General features: G+C 41.1%; 1 protein-coding gene across 1 annotated transcript in view; it reads right to left on the reverse strand.

Moving 5' to 3' along the window:
- The window catches only part of SHC4 (SHC (Src homology 2 domain containing) family, member 4), a 163,836-nt gene that overhangs the window by 118,084 nt on the left and 21,559 nt on the right, over positions 1 to 24,193 (reverse strand). Inside the window, exon 2 of the mRNA XM_011967297.1 lies at positions 7,432 to 7,502. Coding sequence (XP_011822687.1) covers positions 7,432 to 7,502 — 71 coding nt within the window. The remainder of the gene's footprint in view (positions 1 to 7,431; positions 7,503 to 24,193) is intronic.

Raw genomic sequence — 24,193 nt, forward strand, 5'->3', positions numbered from 1 at the left:
CGGCTCACTGCAAGCTCCGCCTCCCGGGTTCACGCCATTCTCCTGCCTCAGCCTCCCTAGAAGCTGGGACTACAAGCGCCCGCCACCTTGCTCGGCTAATTTTTTGTATTTTTAGTAGAGATGGGGTTTCACCATGGTCTCGATCTCCTGACCTTGTGATCCGCCCGCCTCGGCCTCCCAGAGTGCTGGGATTACAGGAGTGAAGGAGAACATTTTTATAGGAGAGATTAAATAGCAATGTCATTCTTAGCATGATCTTCACTTTCTCTCTTCTCTTGTTTCCTTTGGATACAGTTCCAGACATTTTAAAGACAACCGTGGCTAGAAACCTTTGTTTTCCTAATGATCTTGTTTCTCTTTACTATCAGTAAAAACCTCCTCCTTTGCCCTTTTGCATTGAATATTCTATTATTAAAAATTGAGATCTGGTCCAGAATCAGTCAAGGGGATGAATGCCTGGGTGAGAATTAGTGGAGGAACAACAGTAAAAGCCACTCAAGTGGCTCCCCCAGGGACTAAATCTGGAGTCAAGGTAGGGAAGCAAGATGAGAGCTTTGAAAGGAGTGAGATCCGGGGAATGACTAAAGAAGTCAATGGCCTCTTGTCTTTTTATTTTCCTCTGCTCTTATTTGAGTACTTTCTGTGTTCTAAGTCTGTGGATTCAGCCCTCAAATGGTTGGCAGAAAGGTTCCTCATAAAGACAAGAATTCTGCTCTTTCTCCTTTGTTTCAAAGGCTCACTCTTAATCATGGCTCCTCCTCTATTACCAGGAATTTCACATCGCTGTCTCCCTGATATTTGGAATCTAAAGAAGGTGAGATATTTACAGTGAGTGAGACATCAGCCTCCAATTGTTTGTATTTGTAATGGTAATTACTCACACCAGTTTGTCAGCATTCACACCTGAATTATTCTATGTTTGGTGATATGTCAATGTCTAGAGATAGCTGTGATCCCACAAAATAGTTTTTTTCTTGTGAAATCCTAACTTAGTCCATGGAAAATTTTTTTGAAAAAACACAACAGAAGATCCCGTCCATCTCCCTCCCACCCAAATCCCCCATATGTTAACTGGATGGGAATATTTTATTTGAGTGCAGTATCCATAGGACATCCTCTCACCTTGACTTTAAACTGGCTCATTCAATAATGTGTGTTTCTCAAGGCCATATGGACCACTGTCTCAACAACCTCTATTTCCCACCCAACTTCCCAAATACTTCTCTTCCTTCTGATTTTTCCTTTTTTGTCATTCTCCTTTCTTCTTTCAACTGCAATGTATTTTTGATGTTCAACCACTGTTCAGGTTGTTTTGTTACCATTTGTCTTAGATGTTATCATTAAACATTACTGTTGACTCGTTTCCACTTTTTTATTTAAATTTTTTTACATTCATAAAGTCTTTTCATTTAGCTCATAGTCCTATTTAGTTCAAGACCTAGAGTTTCAAAGAAGAGTTTCAAAGATCACCCTCTCTTTCAGCAATATGTGAGCTCCTTAGAAAAAATGTGAAAGTAATTTATTTCCATACCAAACGTTATTTGAAACACCAAGGAATTCACCATTTAAGGAAGTCAGAGGTGAATTTCACAATATATTTTTTCTGTTCAACAAATTTTGATTTTTGCTAATTCTTTAAAGTGAGAGATAATCTATTTTATATCTTCTCTCTCTTTTATTTTTTTTTGAGACAGAGTCTTGCTCTGTCGCCCACGCTGGAGTGCAGTGGCGTGATCTCGGCTCACTGCAAGCTCCGCCTCGTGGGTTCACTCCTGCCTCAGCCTCCCAAGTAGCTGGAACTACAGGTGCCCGCCACCACGCCCGGCTAATTTTTTGTATTTTTAGTAGAGACAGGGTTTCACTGCATTAGCCAGAATGGTCTCGATCTCCTGACCTTGTGATCCTCCCGCCTCAGCCTCCCTGTAAGTGTTGGGATTACAGGCGTGAGCCACCGTGCCCGGCCCTTCTCTCTTTTTTTTTAATTTACCCTTCTTAGATGGGGTTTTTCCTTCTCCCTACTGGGTCAGGGAGTGCCAGGTCTGCTCTACACTCAAGTAGCCACAAGTCACAGCATTTCAAATTCAACAAGCCCCAGGGAAATAGTTCAGGAAGCTGGGACGGGGACAGGATTCTGAAGCAAGGGACTGATGTTTGGCTCTGGCACTTGGAAATCAGCCTCACTGCTTTCAAGGCCCACCGTGGATGAGATCCCCAGTCTACTGGTGGCTGGAATCTCCAGACTTCAAGTAGGACCACTTGACACCATAGGACATTTTAAAACTTGATCCTCCCCTCCAGTCAGCCTTTCCCCCTCCTGAGTTGGTGACCACTGAATGTTTTTGCATCCACTCTTGGGAGAAGATGCACACCCTCTCACACTCTTTTAAAAATTTATTTTAATTTTTTTTCTTTCTTTTTGTTTTTTAGAGATGGAGTCTTGCTCTGTTGCCCAGGCTGGAGTGCAGTGGTGTGGTCACAATTCACTGCAACTTTGACCTTCCAGGCTCAGGTGATCCTCCCACCTTGGCCCATCGCATATCTGGGACTACAGGCTTTTGCTACTCTTCTTTATTTTTGGTAGAGATGGGATTTCACTATGTTGCTCAGGCTGATCTCAAATTCCAAGACTCAAGTAATTCTCTCACTTTGGCCTCCCAAAGTGCTGGGACTATAGGTGTGAGCCACCGTGCCTGACCTCTCTCACATTTTTATCAAACTCCCTGCCTGAATGTTGCCACCATGGACCCATGATGTCCATGGCCATCTTCCCTCCACCTTCAGCTCTCTTCTCTCAGACACTTTCATGGCTGGATCCCTTACTTTATTCAGGCCCTAGCTCAAATGTCCTCTTCTTAGATAGGACTTCCTGACCACCAAATCTAAAAATAAAAGACCACCACCTTCGAGCTTCCATAACTGCTCAGAACACAATCAGCCATGCCTGAATCATGTATAGACACATCTACAAGAAACAATATCCAGATACCATACCAGACATCTTCACCTGGCTGTGTACATTAGACATAAACTGAATCCTCATAGCAGAGAGGAAAAAAAACAGTCCACCTTTTACTATTTATGAAATAATAGGGAAATATAGACTTAGAAGTTTACAGAGATTTTATTAAGTAGATAAAAATAGATAAATGCCTGGGAAAAGAGGGTATCAATTAGTACAAATAGTCTGCAGAGCCATCCAGCAATACATATCAAAAACCTTTAAAACATTTATATTGCTCAACCTAGTGATCCTAATTCTAGAATTTGTCCTTTGGAAATACAATCAAGATAATGTTAATCACAGCATTACTCATAATGATGAAAAGTAGAAGAGGCCAGGCACAGTGGATCATGCCTATAATCCTAGCACTTTGGAAGGCTGAGGTGGGAGGATCCCCTGAGCCCAGAAGTTCAAGATCAACCTGGCCAACATATTGAGACCCTGTCTCTATATAGAAAGAAGAGGAAGAAGAAGATAAAGAAGAAGAGGAAGAAGGAGGAGGAGGAGGAGAAGGAGGAAGAGGAGGAGAGAATGTTATGCAGTCATTAAAATTTTAGAAAAACAACCCATATGTCTATTGACTGATGGGTGAATAGACAAAATGTAGTACAGACATACAATAGAGTAGTATTGAGCCCTAAAAAGGAATGAAATTCTGGCACATGCTACAACATGAATTAATCTTGAATACATTGTGCTAAAGGAAATAAGCCAGACAGAAAAGGACAAATACTGTATGTTTCCACTTTTATAAGGTACCTAGACCAGTCAAATTCACAGACACAAAAAGTTGAACAGTGGTTGCCAGGAGCTGGGGAGGAAGAGGAAATGGGAAGTTATCAGGGTTTTGTCTTGTTTTGTTTTGAGATGGATTTTTTGCTCTTGTTGCCCATTCTGGAGTGCAATGGCGTGATCTTGGCTCACTGCAACCTCCACCTCCCGGGTTCAAGCAATTCTCTTGCCTCAGCCTCCCAAGTAATTGGGATTACAGGTGTGTGCCACGAGGTCTGGCTATCTTTGTATTTTTTTTAGTAGAGACGGGGTTTCACCATGTTGGTCAGGTGGCCTCGAACTCCTGACCTCAAGTGATCCATCTGCCTCCGCCTCCCAAAGTGCTGGGATTGCAGGTGTGAGCCACCGCGCCCAGCCAGAAGTTACTGTTTAACGGGTACAGAGTTTAATGTGTACAGTTTTTCATCTTTGTGAAGATGAAAAAGTTCTGCAGATGGATGGTGTCGATAGTTGCACAACAATGTGAATGTGCTTAATGCCACTGAACTATACACTTATAAACGATTAAAATTGTAAATCTTGTTATGTATATTTTACCATGGTAAAACATGCTTTGGAATCTTTAGTAACAGGAAATTGCTCAATATGGGAGATTTAGTATATAATGTTGTTCAGATTTTGTGTAAAATTCTTTGTAAGCTCATGTATAGAAAAAAATACTGGAAAGGGATTTTAAACACAGAATGTTAATAAACACACTCTTTAGGAAAGATTCTGAGTAATTTTCTCTTTCACACTTTTCTGTACTTTCCAAATCGTCTAAGTAAACATGCAATATTTTATAACTAGAAAATAAAATAAAATTTAAAAACCCACCACCGAAATCTCTATCCTCATTTCCTGCTTTATTGTTGCAGTAAATAAGCACTTCTTCCTACCTGAAAGTATATTGCTTATTTATCTGTTTCCTTGCCTATAGTCTGTTTCCCCAGTAACAATGCAAATTCCATGAGGGTAGAGGCTTTGTCTTATTCACTGCTTGATCTTTAATGCTTGAAGAGTTTCAGGCACTTTTTGGGTACTCCATAAACATTTGAGTGAAAGAGAAAGAATCAATGAATGAATGGGTGAATGAACAGAAAATTAGTCATCCTCAGTGTCTTAGTCCATTCCTGCTGCTAAAACAAAATACCCCAGACTGGATAATGTATAAATAATAGAAATGTATTTCTTACACTTCTTGAGGCTGAGAAGTCCAAGATCAAGGCACCAGTAGATCTGGTGTCTGATGAAGGCTCACAATGCTTCTTAGATGGGTGCTTCTTGCTGCATCCTCACGTGGTAGAAGGTGCAAACAGCTCCTTTGCACCTCTTTTATAAGATAACTAATCCCACTCATGAGGTCTCTGGCCAATGAATTAATCTCCTCCTAAAGGCCCTGCCTCTTAATACTTTCACACTGGGAATTAAGTTTCAATATATAAATGTTGAGGGGACATATTCAGACCATAGCTCTCAGGTTAGGACAGTGAGAATTCTTTTGTCCTGTGCCCACCTAGGGTATCAGCCCTCTTTCTCTCATCTGTAGCCTGCTCAGGATTGGAAGAAAAATTGTCTCAAGATTAAGAATCATCAAAATGGAGTAAACCCTGAAATACGTCCACCAACAGGCTAACAGTTTGGAAAGTAGTCTAGATACCATGTCATTTGAAGAGTAATTGAAGGTACTGAGAATGTGTAAGAGAAGATTTAAAGAGGAGAAGAAATGTAGCTGTTTGCAAATACTGGAAGTGTAGTCAGGTGGAACCATGAATTTATTCAATAAATATCCACTGAGCCCCTGCCATGTGCCAGTGACTGATGTAGGTACCAAGAGTACTAAACACAGGATTATATAATATGTTTGACTCCAGAGGAAATACCAAGGATAGGTTGAGAGAGGTTTGGAAAGGCAGATTTGAATGCATCATAAGGCAGAGAGTCCAAATCAGCATTTCCTAAGGCACATTTCACGGAACCCTTGGATGTACATTTCTTTTATATGAGAAAAGGATCCTAGGCCCAATACATTTAGAAAATCTTGAAGTAAGGCCATGAGCGGTGCCTCATGCCTTAATCCCAGAACTTTGGGATTCCAAGGCAGGTGGATCACCTGAGGTCAGGAGTTCAAGACCAGCCTGGTCAACATAGGGAAATCCCATCTCTACTAAAAATACAAAATTAGCTGGGCATGGTGGCATGCGCCTGTAGTCCCAGCTACTTGGGCACTATAGGAGAATTGCTTGAACCTAGGAGGCGGAGGTTGCAGTGAGCTGAGATTGCATCACTGTATTCTAGCCTGGGAGACAGAGCAAGACTCCATTTCAAAAAAAAAAAAAAAGAGAGAAGAAAAAGAAAATTTTGAGGGGTAGAGTTTTTTTCAACTACAGCAGCATAGGACTTCTCGGTCTTTTTTTTTTTTTTTTTTAAGAGTCAGGGTCTTGCTGTTACCCACACAGGAGTGTAGTGGCACAATCATATCCGACTGAAGCCTTGAACTCCTGGGCTCAAGTGATCCTCCAGCCTCAGCCTCCTGAGTAGCTGGGGCTACTGGCATATGCTAACGTGCCTGGCTATGTTCTTTTTACTTTTGTAGAGATGGAGCCTCACTATGTTGCCCCAGCTGGTCTTGAACTCCTGGTCTTAAGCAATCCTCCAACCTCGGCCTCCTGAGTTGCAGGAATTACAAGTGTGAGCCACTGCGCCAGGCTCAGAGTCTTCAATATACTATTGTATACTGTAGTCTCCTAAAGAGTGATGTGGCTCCTTTCCCTAAATTTTTGGACCACAGGACACTTCTTTTTCTAGGCCTAGAATTTCATGAGATGAGCATTAGGGAGAGTTATTTTCTACATGACAACATTCACCTTCAGAACAGGAGGCCTGCAAGCACGGATCTAATGTGGCATGCCCCTGAGACACACCTTGGCACCACATCCAATGGATGCCCAAGTCTTCGTTCTGAACCATTCATATCGACCCAGTCCTCTTACCTCATCTCCCTCACCTCACATTTTTCCAGTTGCCAGTCTGCACTCACTCCTTCTTTCCATCCTTGCTTTGGGCTTAGCTTTAATGAACCATGCCATGTATTTCTGCTTCTGACTTGAGCTCCACATAACAAGGATTCTGATTTCTTCCCCTAAGTTCCCTGGGGTCACCCTGGGTAAAGCTTCCCCAGTTCCACTGTTCCATTTGGCTCACTGTACACAGAGGAGGGAGACCCAGACAAGGAATAAGCAGGTTCTCACGTCAGGAAGAGCTTGGGCAAAGCTTGGGCAAAGCTTGGGCTTTCTCACGTTGAAAGTCTTACTTGGTTTGATTTTCTGCTACCTCCTTGACAGGTCTGATTCTGTAAACGCTTCCTGCCAGGCATAATTTTAAATACTCTTGGTACCTGGGAAACCAGCTATTTCTGTAGACTGTATCATTTTAATCGCCCTTACATGAAACACAGATGCACTGCCACACACTTGAGAAATCTTTCACACAGTGAGATCAAGCCACTCATTGAAGGTCACTGGACGAAACTTCTACGCTCCAGTCACATGAATAAAAGTGTCTAATGACTTGGAAGGTTTGCATGAAATTCCCGTGGGAGAAATTATTGTGACTTTAAACCATACTCCTCAAAGCCCCTCCCATTTTTGGCTTCTTACCTTGTAACTTGGGTTCTCATTCCAAAATCCAGTGACCTCATTGATTGCAGCACTTCAATACAGCCCATGTACTAGAATAAGAAGAAAAAAAAGAAGAAGTAGGACAAAAACTCCAAGAAGCTGTCTCTTAGCTTCACAATGACTTTCAGGGAAGCAACTAAAATCAGCTTCTGCTATCAAGTTACATTTGCACCCTCCGCCTACCATTAATATTTCTGACTATTAATGGACACACGCCTAAAGCGTCAATTCAATTACAAAACACCAGTTAAATCCGAACCATAATATAGATAACACAAGTAACAAAGACCAATATGGGTTCAGTGGTTAAGAGCATGAGCTCTGGGGCCAGATCATGTGACTTTGCATCCTGGCTCTGCTACTTCTTAGTTATGGAACCTCAGCAAGTTAACTTCTGAGCCTCACAGTTTTGTCATTGGTAAAGTGAGGATACAATAGGAATTGTTAGAAGAGTGAAATTATTTCCTACATGTAAATAAGCTTTTAGAACAACGCTTGGTACATAGAAAGGCCCAAATAGTAGAGGAAGCAAAAATAAAAGTGAGATAAAGAATACAGGAATGTCAAATCTTCTAAGTGGATAGAACAAGCATATAAATGCATAGAATGCCAAACTTAGTAATATAAGATCTTATCATCCTTTGCAGCTGATTTAAATATTAAGGGGGTTCCTGAAAGGACAAAAGTCATATGCCGCATCGGTGATGAGTATGGTTAGCTTGAACACCATGTATTGCAAAAGGAATTGTGACTTATAAAGCTGAAAGATGGTTTATATTTAGTGTGGCAGCAGTGAGGATCCATGGCAGGCTGCTGGCAACAGCATGATGCGATTAGATCTGTGTTGGAGGAGGCTTAAGTCAGCGGCAGTATGAAGGTGGGTTAATGGTGAGGGAATAAGTTAGGATGATCCTGTGGCGAGGGAAGTAATGACAGCCCACACTGAAGAGGGATGGTGTCAATAGGAAAGAGGGGACAGATTCAAGTGACATCATGGAAACAGATACTACAGAACTCGGCAGTTGATTTGATACGGAGAATAAGAGAGAAGGATGAGTCAAGGATGACTCACTCAGACGTTTCCAGCCAGGGTAGCAGAGGGAACAGTGATGCCATCAACAGAAACAGGAAAGCCAGGAGAAGAGAAGATGATGAATTGGTTTGGGAGCCATTGACTTAAGGCACTGGTAGGGTATCCAGGAAATAACAGGCTGGCAACTGAAAATTGGATTCTGGAGTCCTGAGAGGATTCAGCCTAGGGACGTGGACTTAGTAGTCTTCTGTGTAGCTTTGCCAGGTGAGGCTGTGAGAGTCAATCCTCCCAGCAGAGCTTGGTTGATGAGGGAGAGTGCTTATTTGAGAATTGCCTTACAAATGTTACTAGAGCTAAGAGTTCCGATTGAAAGTGATCTGTTGGCTCCTTGGAAATGATATGCTTCCTGTTTAGCTTTCCTTTGGAGGCTTTCCAGCCTCTCTATGCTTGTGAATGGCAAAAGCACTGTCAAAAGATGTCAGGAGCTGGTGGGGAGGGGGTACCTGCCCAGACACTTCTTGTATAATAGTATTTCTTTTTCTTTTTTTTTTTTTTTTTTTGTTTGAGATGGAGTCTCACTCTGTCACCCAGGCTGGAGTACAGTGGCACGATCTTGGCTCACTGCAACCTCTGCCTCCCAAATTCAAGCAATTCTCCTGCCTCAGTCTTTTGAGTAGCTGGGATTACAGGCACATACCACTGCACCTGGCTAATTTTTATATTTTTAGTAGAGACAGGGTTTCACCATGTTGGCCAGGCTGATCTTGAACTCCTGACCTCAAGCGATCTGCCCACCTCGGCCTCCCAAAGTGCTGGGATTATAGGCATGAGCCACCACGTCCTGCTGTATGATAGTATTTCTGAGCAGATTGTGCAGATAGAACTCCTCAATGCACCAAGTGCTGCCTGGAGCCTGATGCTGGGAAGAGACTCCTGTTAGTCACACTCAGTTACACTCCTCTTGGAATCTCTACTACTGATACAAGAAACATTTTGGATATTTTACTCTGTCCCCATCACTCTGAACTTCCCAAGCCTTGGGTACCTTAAGAAAGTGGTGTCTAGAGATTTCTCTTCAACCATAAGGGTTATTAGGAGAAGAAAGCTAGATATAGGAAGTAGGTTAGAAAGCCCATCTCAGAACTGTCAAGAAAGGAGATTCCAAGCATCCAAGCTTCACGTCCTGGTGGTGTGAAAAGATTGTCCATATGTCTTCACTGACTGCTCTGGCTTTTGGGTCTTCCAATGCCCTCTTCCGCCCCAGAGCCTAGGTCTTGCTTCCCTATTTCCTGCACTCCTGGCCCTGGAAAGAGTGGACTCCCCACACAGGCTGGGGAGCAGGCCTGGATCCCCTCCAATACCTCCAGGAGGCCCTGTTGGTGAGGAGGTGGGTATCGCCTTTCCCTTTAGCTGTAAATCATTGACTGAAGACAAGATGATACCAACTGGCCTATCAGTGCACACTTTTTGAAAAAGTGACCAAGCACCTATATTTTTCACACTCTGCCACAGTGTTTCTTCAAAACAGATTGATCAGATCATGTTCCTCCACCAGGTGAAACTCCTGGCATCTATGATCAAAACAAGCTCGTTACTATAAACCCCTAAACCCTGGGGTTCCTGGCCCCGTCTCATCCCTTCAGCTTCATCAGTGTCACTGTCCCCTTGCACACTTTGCTGCCACATTGGCCTCCTTTCTACTCCTCAAATACACCCCAGCTCTTCCCTGCACCTGACATTCCCTCCGCCTGGCTCTCCTACACTGTTCTGCAGGACAGATCCCTTCTCATCTTTCAGTTTTCAGTTCAAATGGCACACCTCAGAGGCCCCCTCTTGCCACCCTTCACCTCAGCCCCTATTCATCACTGATTGATTATTGGTTTACTTGTTAATTTGCTTGTCTAGGACCTCTTTTTATTTCCTTGGCTATAACCACCGTAAGAGTAAAGATCACAATCACCGCCGTATTCCCTGCAACAGTGCCTAGGATCTGGTGGGCACTCAATAAACACATGCTGAAAGAATGAATGAAGCATCTTTTCTTCAATTCTATTGTACCTTTACAATGAGCGGGGGCTGGGGAGAGCCGAGGGACTGAGGGAGGTAAAGGCTTGGCTGGTCTCTCCACTCAGGAGTATAGGAGCACCAAGGACTCAGCCTCAGGTGCGACAGGCCAGAACAATGTCTTTGCAAGGTTTCTAGATTTCTCAGCAATGTACTTCATATTTGTTATTTTTGTTGTTCTTCATTTTGGAGTGGCAACACACAATCTAGACCGAGGAGGTTTTGTAGTGAAGTGGGAAGCTGGCAAGAATGTGCCCTACTTCTCAGGCGGGCTATAAGCCGTGGGTGGGAACAGCCCTGGATGATAGAGTTGACAGTGGGAACTTTAAAAAGAAAGGAGAGTAGGTTGCACGTCTGAACAGGAGTGGGACAAAGGGACAAAAAGAAACAACTGGAACAAGGACACTCGAGGCTGATCAAGTTTGAGACCCACGTGAGGACAGTGTCAAAGTGAAGGCTATTCTCAGCCCATTTATTAGGTAAGTTGCCATTCATTTTGGTTATCAGTGAGGAGAGGAATTTTTAGTGTCTTGGGGGTGAGAGGAACCCCTTCAAGGTTTCGTTCTTAATCACACTTCATGGTTATAACGACCTTATCTGCTTTGGACTAAGGCAAGCCCAAGCATTGCTTCAGGATCCCCTTCCCTTCATGTGAATCTCTGTTTTGATTCATACACTTGTCTGTCAGCTATGGCACAGGTGACTTCAGCAAGCCTCAGTATGATACAATGGAAGTTTCTGGAAAAACATGAGTCATGGCCTGAGATGATTGACAATGAGGATAAGTCCCCTTCCACTGTGGGCATGTGTCGAGAAAACCACAACTAATTTTTGCCACAATTACCCCAAAGACAAGAATGGAGTGGGTCTTCCCATTGACTCACACAATCCATTTCACTTAAAAACCACCGCTATGAGAAAGCGGGGAGGGGGCGGTGCATAAAAATACTCTGTCCACTTTTTTCTTTGGGTGTTTGATGACTGCATAAGCAGATAGTGGCTGAAGATCAAGGCCCGAGAGAGGAGAATTTTAGTTTGTTAGCTATAAAGTGGAGATGACAATACTTCTCATTCATGTATTAAATGCGGATCTGCATAAGACATGGTCCCTGTTCTTAAGAAACCTGGCCCCTTTCAGATAGGACAACCATGAAAAGAGATGACTTATCTTTCCTTTTTATGAGGTTAGTCATTGTTGCTAACTTTATTTAAGAGATGAGGAAATTGAAGCCTATTAAAGAGAAGTGCCTGGCTCAGTTTCATTTATTCACTGGTACTGAATTAGGGTTTATTCTAGAGTCTGCAGTCCATTGCTAGGACCCTGTATAACAGAAAAAGTGAAAAGAGGAGTTATCCTGCTGGCTGCCACTACCCTCCCTTTGGTCTACCCAGGAACACAGTGACACAGTGTTGAGACGGGGGGACCACAATGGTAACAGCAGATGTGAATCCAAATTGCTCTGGGAACTGCAGGAGGTGAGACAGAGGACACTCCCTAATTCCCTACCCTGTGGTGAGGAGAGGACACTGAAGACCTTTATTTGGAGCCATACAGGAACGGTGGGAACGCAGCGGTGCTCAGACAACCTGCCCATTCAGCCCCTGGCATGGGTTTACCTAACTCCCAGCTGGCTTCTTCCCTTTATGCCCCAAGGCAGTCATAATATTTTTGTACTGTCTGAGCTTCAACCACTTGCTCCCAGGGAGAGGTGAACAGCCTATTTATGGCCATGTGTATCATGGGCTTTGCTCTCCGGAGAAGAAATTACTGGGGTTTTCAGAGAAAAGGAATGATAGTTACTTATGGGAAGTCTCATCCTAACTCTCTTACAGAATGATGACGGCAAGCACATTACCTAAAGAAAAAAAAAGATACATATTCTTATACTCTTAGAAAGAAGGTCTGCAGGATAATAAGAAACTAACAGTGGTTGCTTTTGGAAATGGGAGAGAGGCAGATTTTTACTTTTTACTTTATACTTTTGTACTATTTATACAAATAAGTATAAACATACTTATTTTTGAAATAAGTATGTAGTATTAGTTTAGATTTGAAAAATAAAATAAGCAAAGCTCACGACTTTACCAAAAAGAACCACAGTTTTATTAAGTAGGGTGAAATCCCTTTTTATACGTGGTTTATTCCCTTTCTCAGAATATACCTGCCTCTTAGCTAGGAGTACGGGAGAATATTGTTCAAGAGAAGTTTAAGGCACAGGCCCTGCACTTGATAAGTTCATAATAAGAGTGCTAAGACAAGGAAGAAAATTACTTCAGCTACTTGGGAGGCTGAGGCAGGAGGATCACTTGAGCCCAGTAGTTTGAGGCTGCAGTCAGCTAAGATCGTGCCATTGCACTCCAGCCTGGGGGACAGAGCGAGACCCTGTCTCTAAATAAAAATAAATAGTTAATGAATTAAAAATAAACACTGAAGAACAGTATATAATCAACTGTGATATAAGGAGGGTCTGATCTTCATGCAATAAATGTTCAACAATGGTAGAGGCCACCAAAATGGCAGGAAAACACAGCAGGATATTTCTGCCACCTTTAAATAATTTTTAGTCTTTCCCATTCTTTAAAAAAATGGGAGAGTAAGAAACGGGGACATTCCCTTCATAACCTGGAAATATTGTCTCTACTTCCTTCCTTTCACTCATGCCTCAACTCACAATAGTAAAGTTTCTGACCTCAACACTCTAGTGAAATTGCCTGAGCAAACCAACTGCTTCCTCAAAGTTCCTTTAGTGAACGGTTTTTGTTTTCCTACTCACCTATCGGGGTCACCTACCGCTGTTGACCTCTACTCAACCCCTTCATTTTCCTCTGAACCTTTCTTCTTTAGCTTTCCTGAGAACATTTTCTCCAATTCCTCATCTTTCTTCTCTGACTATTCCTTCTCAGTCTCCTTTGCTAGTTTCTTATTTTTTAAAAAACAATGGTTCCTTCTCTCCCTATCCCAGTGGTTCTCAACCCTGATTGCATATTAGAATCACTTGGGAAGTATTAAAATTCTGATTCCTAGGTTCTACTCTAGTCTAATAAAATCAGTCTCTAGCACGTATACTTGTTTGCTTTCAATTACTACCTCATGCTCATGCCACACACATTTTTAGCCCAGGTTTTCTCCCAACTTCAGATGTGTATCAGCATGTGAATATTCTAATTGCATCTCAAATTCAGTGCATTCAAATTATTCCTCTACTTACATTTCTGATCTAAACCAATAGTATCACTATCCACCTAATTACATAAACCAGAAAAGTCAACTCTTTTTTTTTCAAATCCATCAACGAATCAAGAGGCAAGCCCAATCCTTTCAATCTCCCTATCATTGTCATAACTTCCCTGTCTTCTTCCCTGAACCCTGCACACTACCCCCAACATTTACTATCCAAGTTTAGGCACATTCTGTTTCTCAATTGCAATACTGGGGTCTCACATTTATATTCATGGGCAAAGCATATGAATTCAACTGCATCCACTTGGCAGGCAGAAAGTGAGAGATTAGTCCCTTTGTTCATCTCCTCAGTCTTTCAACCCTACTTGCCAGAGAGTAGGGTAATTATCTGCCCCAGAGAAAGAGTATCTGAATTTATAGAGAGTTAAATAATGTCTTGTGTTTCTGTTTGCAATAATAAATGCCTTGTTTCTGTTTGCATTTTTGGAGACATACTCTGCCCCAGAGAAAGAGTATCTCTCCATAAATGCAAACAGAAACACAAGACATTGATTCTGACAATTGATCATCCAGATGCGCGGGTGTTGGAGATTTCAAGGATGATCCAGTGTATTCTTTATTCTGAGTTTTATTCTACTGTTGACTTTAGAATATGGCCCTCCCTAAGATGGGGTTTCTGGTGTCCCACCTTTTGAATCTCTTTCCCAGTGCAGCCAGCACGTTACTAAAACACATATATAGCATGTTATCCTTCCATCCTATCCCCCAATCATTCTCACTTAAAACACTCCCAAGACTCCCATCCTCAAAGCAGAGCTTCCCAAACTTCAGAGAACTTCAGAATCACCAGGGAAACTTACAAATCAGATTTTAAAAATAAAATTCCCAGGCCCTGAGAGATTCTTCTTCAGTAAGACTGTGAAACTGCATTTTAATAAGCACTCAGGTCCTTCTATTACAGGTTGTCCAGGAATCACACTTTGGAGAAAACACCAGTCTTCAGGAAAAGAGCCAGCTTTCTTAGAATGATGTACAGGGCCTCTCATGATTTGGTTCCTGCTGAACTCTTTATCCTTTTCCTCCCCGTTTTTGCCCTCTCATTTTACACTCCAGTCATTTGCCTGAACTCACCATGCTTCAAAACTCAGAACAACCCCTTCCTTTACTCCTTCCTCTTGAAATGTCCTTCTTATCCATGTCCATCTGATTAACACCTACTAATCATTCACAAAGAAATGCAAAAGTTGCTTCTTTTATGATATCTCTCCTCTTCTTCCCCATCTCTACCTGCAGCCTTGACCCTCTTTGGGCCCTCTTCTATAATCTGTATGAACTTCTAGCAGACCTTTAATAAAACTTACATTGCTAATATGGAACTACTTCTTCATCAATGTGTCTGTATCTCTTTTATAGCAGAAACGGTGTCTGTTTCTTCTTTATATCCTCTGTGTAAAGCCTGGATCAACAATATTCTTGAGATGAGAAAGTAAGATACAGCTTGAGGTAACTTTTAAGAAAGAATGGGATATGTATATAAAAACAATCACATTAAGGATTTAGATAATATTAACTGCTCTTTCATATTGAATCTCTTCTAACTTAGATTTCCCAAAAGAACAATCATAAAGGCCAAAAACTCAATGCTTAATAATAAAGATATTAATGAGTAAAGTAAACTAGATATAAGAAAGTAGCTAGATTAGGAGAAAGTTGGAACCATATGGCCTACAAAAAGAACAAGGCCCAAACCAATCATTCCAGTCCCTCGTTACCGTTTGGGAAACCAGACCCTATGATTTTTCAAAGAAGTTCAGAAATCAGACTTTATTTGTAAGTTTTCCTAATTTTTAATTCCAGCAAGTCACAATGAACAATCCAAAATGAAATTTAGAAAATAATTTCATTTGCAATATGTGATCAAAAAGAATAAAATACTTATGAATAAATTTGATAGGATAAACGTACACTTTGAAAACTGAAAAACATTGCTGAAGGAAATTTAAGAAAAGTGAAATAAATGGAAAAAACATTCCATGTTTATGGATCAGAAGACTTAATAACGTTAAGATAGTAATACTCTTAAAAGCTGTTCTAAAATTTCAACACAATCCCTATCAAAATCTCAGATGGCTTCTTTGTAGAAACTAACAAACTGATCCTAAAATTCATGTGTAACTTCAAATTCATGTGTAATTTCCTAAAATTTCATGTGTAATTTCCAAACAATCTGCACAATCTTGAAAAAGAACAAAGTTAGAGAACCCACATGTCTCAATTTCAAAACTTACTGCTCAGCTACACAATCAGGATAATATGGTACTAGCATAACGATAGACATACAGATTAGTAGAATAGAACTGAGTCCAAAAGTAAACCCCTGCATTCACTGTCAATTGAATTTTGATAAAGGTGACAAAATAATTCAATGGAAAAATGACATTGTTTTCACCAAAAGGCACCAGAGCAATTGTATATAAAAGTTGGACCTCTATCTCATACGATAAGCAAAACATAAACTCAGAATGGTCACAAGACCTAAACATAAGAGCTAAAACTGTAAAACTCTTTAAAGAAAACAGGCATAATCACAAGACCTCAGAATAGGCAATGGTTTCTTAGATATGACACCAAAAGCACCAACAACCAAAGGAAAGAAATATATAGGTTGGACTTCAGAAAAATTAAATTATTTTGTGCTTCCAATGACAGTAAGAAGAAACTGAAAAAACCACTCAGAGAATGGGAGAAAATATTTGCAAATGATATATCTGCTAAGAAACTTGCATCTAAAATATATCTTAAAAAACTCTTACAGCCCAATGATAAAAAGACAACTCAATTTTAAAATGGGCAAAAGATCTGAACAGACATTTCTCCAAGAAATATATACAAATAGACAATAAGCACATGAAAAGATGTTCAATATAATTTACCATTGGGAAACGCAAATCAAAGCCACAATGAGGTGCAACTTCACACCCTCTGGAATGGCTGTAATTTAAAATACAATCCAGCAAACTGAAAATAAATGTTGGTGAAGATGTGGAGAAATTGGAACCATCATACATTGCTGGTGGGAATGTAAAATGGTAATGCCATTAGGGGAAACAGCTTGGCAATTCCTCAAACAGTTAAACATAGAATTACCCGTATGACCCAGCAATTCCACTCCTAGAAATATACCCAATAAAATGGAAAGCGTATGTCCACACAAAAACTTGCACTTAAATGTTTACAGCAGCATTATTCATAATAGCCATAAAGTAGAAATAACCCAAATGTCCATCAGCTGATGAATGGACAAATAAAAGGTGGTATATCATGCAATGGAATAGTATTTGGCAATAAAAAGCAATGAAGTATTGATACATGCTACAGCATGAATGAACTTTGAAAATATTAATTCTAAGTGAAAAAGTATAATCATAAAAGACTGATTTTATTTTATTTATGTGAAATGTCCAGAATAGACAAATTTGTAGAGCTAGAAGGTAGGGCTATGTGGTTTTTAGGGAATAGAGTGTGACCTCTAACAGGTACAGGGTTTCTTTGGGAGTTGATAAAAATGTTCTATAATTGGTGATAGTTGCATAACTCTGTGAATATACTAAAAAAAACCATTGAATTGTATACTTTAAATGGGTGAATTATATGGTATGTGAATTACATCTCAATAAAGCAATTACCAAGAAGTAATAACAACAGAAAGAATCCAAACAAGCAATATCTGCAGGCAGTGTGTGATCCTTGATATAAACTATTCAGGAAATAAGTATGAATGGATGAATAATGGATAAATGAATGAGGCATCAGCAGTTACCACAGTTGTTTGAAATATTCTCCAGCCTTGAGGTAGAGTGTATTGCTCTTCCTTTGGGCTCCCAGAGCATCTCGGTCACACCACTAGGTTACAGTCACCCAGTGGTGCTGCAATTTATCTGTTCCAATGTCTATGCCTCCTGCTGGACTATGGGCTTCTCAAGGGCAGGGAGTGAGTCTTAGTCATCATTATGCCCAGCACCTCTTACAGTGCAATTAAATGATTTATTTGAATGAACTAGCCAAGAAATGATGTTCAGGAAGTCTCAAAATAACCTGCATCCTAACTGGACCATCTGTAATGTGTTCCTTCTTAAAGGGCTATATTGTCAATTAAAATAATCCTGAAGTTAAGCTGGCCAAAGCCCTCTTTGTGCCGGGTTTGAGCTGGAATGTGGGTCATGTAAGAAGGGAATGGAAAATCCTTCCCCTTTTAGTGTAACAACAATCAAATGAAAACCTGGGCAGGGTTTTGAAGCAGTGGGGTTAGGGGATCTCCTGCCCTGGAATAGGGAAGCAAGTTGAGAGAGAGCTCAGTGAGATGGACAGAGAGATGGGCTGCTTGGAACACATCTTGAAGGAATAGGTGCAAGTGGTCTTGGCAAAGACTGACTTTTCTTAGGAAAAATCTTACAACACCTTTGAATGCTGTAATAATACCATTACATAAATATATATATATATAATCTATAGCATCAAGGAGCATAGAGCTGCTAACACTTTCCCCTTCTCCACTATTCTCTTATATTTGCTTTTCTACAGAGCACTTACTGCTGAAATTATTATGTATTTTTTGGCTTGCTATCTGTCTCCCCCACTAGAAGATCAGTAACAAAGAACAGGGAGTATTGTATCCCCAACACCTAGAACATAGTAGACCCTCCAAATATATTTTGATTGATTGAATTGAATGTGTATTTTTAAAATATAAACATCTATTTTTGCTGAAAGCTCCTCCTTCTGCTCCAGGTTTAAAGCCTGAAAATGTGGATTTGTTCAGTCATTCCTATTGCAGACTCAGCAACCAGGAAATTTCAACCCTGTAAGTCATTAGTCATTACAGTGATGGAACCTTCTAACAGTAAGTTGGGAGTTCTGTTTGCTCTTACGAAAGGAAGATCTCCCTTCTCCAGGTTCCTGCCCAAGTCAAAAGGCAGGGTTGTGAAGTGAGCAAGGCCTTTCACTTGGCCCAATCCCTCTCCTTCGATGTCTTTCCCTGCTAAGTGGACTCCACCCCAGCAGATGGAGAGAGTCTCCATTGTCTCCATCCCCAAGATTCTATTCCCAGTCCCCCTAAAGTAAGCTGAACCAAGATTGTGCCTGCTTCCCCTTTGCCTTCTGCCATGATTGTAAGTTTCCTGAGACCTCCCCAGCCATGGCTCCTGTACAGCCTGCAGAATTGTAAGTCAATTAAACCCCATTTACAAATGACCCAGTCTTGGGTAGTTCTTTATTACAATGTGAGAACAGACTAATACACTGGGAAATGAGCTGGCTACAATTGTCCAAATAAATCTTTCAATTTCTCTGAAAATAGTACTGGTCATCTGTGGGCAAGGAAAGTATGACAACCATCTGCATCCCATGAGGCAGCTATGCGCTGTCTCATTCCAAAAGTCCTACTCCCATTGAAAATTCCTTACACAGGGGAATTTCTTTAAACTAAGAGAGGTTTCATCTCTGCCTACAGACTTGAGCACAGACAAAGTCACCCAGCTGGAGGTCATCCCTGTGGCAAAAACTATACTGATAACATTTGAGAGCTATGATTTCTCCTTGGAATAACTTTGCACCAAGGTGTTGGGAGCCACAAATGGCTCTTTCTGCTGCTGGGCATGGCCAGAAAAGTTGTGCTGTGTGATTGATTGTGTGCCTTTGCACAAATAGAGATGTGTATTCTGTTTAGTCTCAAGAGTATTATATCATTTGATCCTCATAATGAAACTGTGATGAGACCTGAATAGGTAGGTGATCTCCTTTCATATTTATTTTTATTTTTGTAAGATGGGGTCTCATTATGTTGCCCAGGTGATCTCAGACTCCTCACTTCAAGTGATCCTCTCACCTTGGCCTCCCCAAAACCTGGGATTACAGGTCTGAGCCACCACACCTGGCCCTGATGCCTTTTTACAGGTGTAAAAACTGATTCTCAGAGGTTCAATGCTGTGCTCAAGAGCCACAGGGCTGATTAATGGAGAAGAACCCAGATCTTTTGATGTTTAAAGCTGCTGTTCTATGTCATCTCTCTCACCTAAAGAAGTTTACCATCTAGGGGATACTCATACCCTGCATATATTATATATGGAAGATAGTACTCCATCACACACACACATTGATAGATAGATAGATAGATAGATAGATAGATAGATAGATAGATATAGATAGATAGATATAAATGATATACATATAGATCTATCTATCCATATCATGAAGAGAAGAGGAGTGGTAAGGCCAGACACCCCCTGTATGTAGCAAATGTTTTACATTATCTAATAACTTATAGTGACTTGACAAAATATCGTTGCATCCAGTACCTAAGACAGTAAGTATTGTGCTCAGTTTTACACTATGTCAGCCATTCTGTGTTCTCCGAAAACAGGAACTGCTTTGTACAAAGGTGAATTCTCCTTGACCAAAATGTTCCCAATATATTCTTTGCAGAAATTCCTTGAGGGCTTGTATTTTATATTCAATTTTAATGTTGCTATTGAGATCTAAAAGTTGCAACCAATAGCTTTAACCCAAGTCTTTTGCGGGGAGGAACAAGTGTTGGCACTGTAGCCAAGCCTCCTAAGAAACTTTTAAGCTCTTTATCACCATGTAGGCCTAATCCTAGGAAACCAGGAATGCTACTCTGTGTTGTTGGAGAAAGCTTTAACCTGGTGGGACTGGTTCTCCATAATGTAAATGAGAGTTGGAATACTGGCTTGCAAAAGTTGACCCTATTCAGATTAAGATGCTTTTGTAATAGCAATTGACTACTCTCTCCTGATAGATCCAGCGAAATCCCAGGTTGTGTCAAAGTATTAATCCATTCAGAAGAGAAGAAGCCTTAACAATGCAACTTACAGGAAGAACAACTGAATAATTGATCCCAGCAGCCGTTTAACTGGAGACCTATGGTTTCAAAAGGCAAGCTTTCTCCTATTCCCTGGAAGTCCCTTATTCCTCTGAACACTTTATCCTCTATTATTTTCATTTCTCTATTTCCCTCACTCCTTTCTTTTATATTGTGGGAGTCATTAGTGCCGTGGCACAAATATTTCCAATTCTTCACCTTCCCAGTACACATTAGCATTGCACTTCTCCTGCCCCTTTGAAGTTGGGTACAGCACCTGATTCGGCCAATGATATCACTGTGGGAGTGATTTGTCACATCTCCTTTCTCTTGCAATTGGGGAGGCACAGATAGAGAGCCACCTTCAGCCTAGGTTGCTGAGTGAGAATGACATAGAGTGGATGCCCCCAGCCAATGTGCTACGGACCATGGCATAAGCAAGAAGTAAACCTTTTTGTCTAAGCCACTGAGATGTTGGAATTATTTGTTAACATAGAATGACCTGCCCTATCCTGACTGATACAATAACCATGAAAGGGGAGAAGGAATATGGCTCAGAGTCTAGGAGCAGGGGCTTAGACAGTCAGAAATGCCTGGGTTTGAATCTCAGCTTTGTACATACTAGCTGTGAAACCTTGGACAAATAACTTTAATTCTCAAAGCCTCAGTTTCCTCATCCATAAAACAAGAATAATTGTTTATGTGTTTCATAGGGTTATTGTGAGGATCCAATCAGGTAATGCATGTGTGGTGCTAAGCACAGGGACTGGCACATAAAAAGGTCTCAGCATATGCTCATTATTATAGTGGGATGACTATACTGCTGTTCCTGATTGTCTTCAGTTCTACCTGCCTTAGTTTGGGGAGCTGATAAACGAGCCTCAATTACTGTGAAGGGACCTTAATCAACAGCGCTTTATAGGAGTGTGATGAGTACTGGGATGCAAGGGGCTATGGGAGTGTGTCAGAGAGGCTCCACATACGCTGGGGCGAGTTGTGAAGGACAGGCAATGAGAGGTGGCGGGGGCGGGGAAGAATTTCCAGACAATGGGCACAGCACGTGCAAGAGGTAAGGCCGAAAATAAGGGGTGCTCCAAAAATACCAAATACTTCAATATGACTAATGTCCAGGGATATGGCTGAGATATCAGCAGGGGCAACATTACATTAATCATCCAATTAACCATCTGCCCACATAATTCAATGAGCTCTTGGAGGGCAGAAGCTGGTTCTCATTTTCCCTTTTGTTCTTGGAGTCCAGCACAATACGTGACACGTAGTAGGCTCTCAATACACTATGCTGAATATCTGAGGATGTGTAACCAAGTTTCAGGCCACCCTCGCTTAGATGTAATGCCAATTTCTTCTTATTCTTTCATGAGTTTCCCAACTACGCTTCCACCCAGCCCACTTCTCAGACCCAAATAAATAAAAGCTAAAAATACAGCCCAGGTCATGAATCATAAATGAGATGGAAGAGCAGTGACTCACAGAAGTTAATCTGCTTCCCAGGAGAGTCTTGCTGGATGTCCTTTGCTCTGAAAGGTTAGGCAAAAAGCCAGAATCATAGCCGTGCAGACAAAGCTAATCTAATGACTAGGCCTGCCATTGGAAGCCCATCTGGTATTCCAGGGCTCCTAGGCAGAGATGCCAAGAGGCAGCAGCCCTGTGCACCCCATCATGGGGCAGCAGAGGGATGGGCCCAGACACAGACGCTAACAAGGGTGCTCTAGGTGTCTGCTAAGAAAATGGCACGGGGCCCTGTCGATTTTCTCAGAGGCCCAACATGTCCACCATCAAGTTGGTTATGGTTACTGCTGTAGCCAAGGCAATGCCCTTGCAGGATGGTTTAGTGAATGACCTAGCAATTATATTTGGTATTCTTGTCTAGTTAAGTTGAGAATATGATATAACCTAATAGTGACACTGTGTTTATGGTCTCTCCTGCCAACACATAATCCACTTACTATTGAACATTTTTGGGGTATTGTGACCTTCATTCTCAATTATAAGCTCCTCCAAAAAATTAAATAATTATATCCTACCCCCTAAAATCACACAAATCTGACTCAGCTTTGAGTACCCAGGACCTCGAGTTTCTATTTAATTAAATATTTATTGGAGGAACTCTGTGTATTCACAAATAAGAGCATCTGCAAATACTGCCATAAGGTAGACAAACAGCAGCTCCATCAAACTCTTTCTTCTATTCCATTTTCCTTTTGACTCAGCAGTGTCAAAGGCCAAAATTTTTGTCATCAGTTGCTATGTCTGGTCAAAGTTGATGTCCCTAGTGGCGGCATCAGTATGATGATGTCCCTAGTAGCAGCATCAATCTTCCCAGTGCTCTAGGACTTTGCATGTCCAATGTGTGGTCATGTCTGGAGACCATGTGGGCAAAGGACCTCATTGACGTCACTCTCTCTCTATGTCACAGCCTGAGGTCCTACATGAATGGTCAATGTTCGTTATACTGAAACCATGACTCACATTAGTCATTCTCCCACATGGTGATAAACTGCTGAATTATGCTGTACTAGTTTTCAGCTTTTATGACTTCTTTGAAAAAGCGGCAGTCAACAATACGGCTTTGCAGAAATGTTAATCAGCTCAAATGGTAATCCTTTCTCATTATACTTCTTTTTACATGAAACACAAGAGTTGTCTGTACCTCAAGCAGTGAATTCTGACTCCTGATAATATGACTAAAAGCACACCAGGGCTTGAAGGGACCTTAGAGATGATCTATTCCAACTCCTCTACTTTTTGTGGATAAAAAATTAAATGGTTTATCTGATGTCACTCAGCATTTAAAGGGAAAGCAGAGAACAGTCTACTAAAGTCACAAAACAAAAGTCAGAGATGTACAAAGAGAATCAGAAGAGTATGAGATAGCAGCAGTCAAAGGTACACAGAGCTCCATGGAGGAAGAAGTTGTTGACTGAATTCAGGGCAGTGGAGAAGGTCAATAGGCTAAGGAACTGGAAAATGTTCATAGGAGTTTGGCAACTGTTGGCTTTTGTGGAAGAATGTCAGTGGAGTAATCGAAGTAGAAGCCAGGTAGCAAGAGATTTAAAATTTGATATGGAGATGAGGCAGTGAACCGGTGAGCACAGTGCTTTTGTTTTTGTTTTGAGAAATTGGTATTTTAACAATAGGGGAAAGATAAGCTTAGGGGAGGGTGTTATTTTAAGGGTGGAACAGATTTGAGCATATTTGTTGATAGAAAGGTTGACAGTAACAGGAGAGAAGAGAAATGATGGCGAGATCACAGTCCCTGGGGAGGCAAGAGTGAAGACTACCCATGAAATGTGAAAGACCTGATTCTAATAAATTATTTTAATTATGATTCAGATTCTCTCAAGCGTTCAAATTAAGTAACTTTGAAAGTTGAAGAGACAGTTGCCCTTTTCACATGTCTGGATACCTTTTGGGGAATCTTCTTTTGGTGTTAATTTAAGGGGTACAAGTGCAGTTTGTTTCATGGATACACTGGGTAGTGGTGAAGTCTGGGCATTTAGTGTAACTATCACTCAGATAGTTCACATTCTATTCATTGAGTAATTTTTCATCCTTCACTTCCTTC

Source organism: Mandrillus leucophaeus, unplaced genomic scaffold (genome assembly GCF_000951045.1).
Source record: "Mandrillus leucophaeus isolate KB7577 unplaced genomic scaffold, Mleu.le_1.0 Scaffold798, whole genome shotgun sequence".
NCBI classification, from domain to species: Eukaryota; Metazoa; Chordata; class Mammalia; order Primates; family Cercopithecidae; genus Mandrillus; species Mandrillus leucophaeus.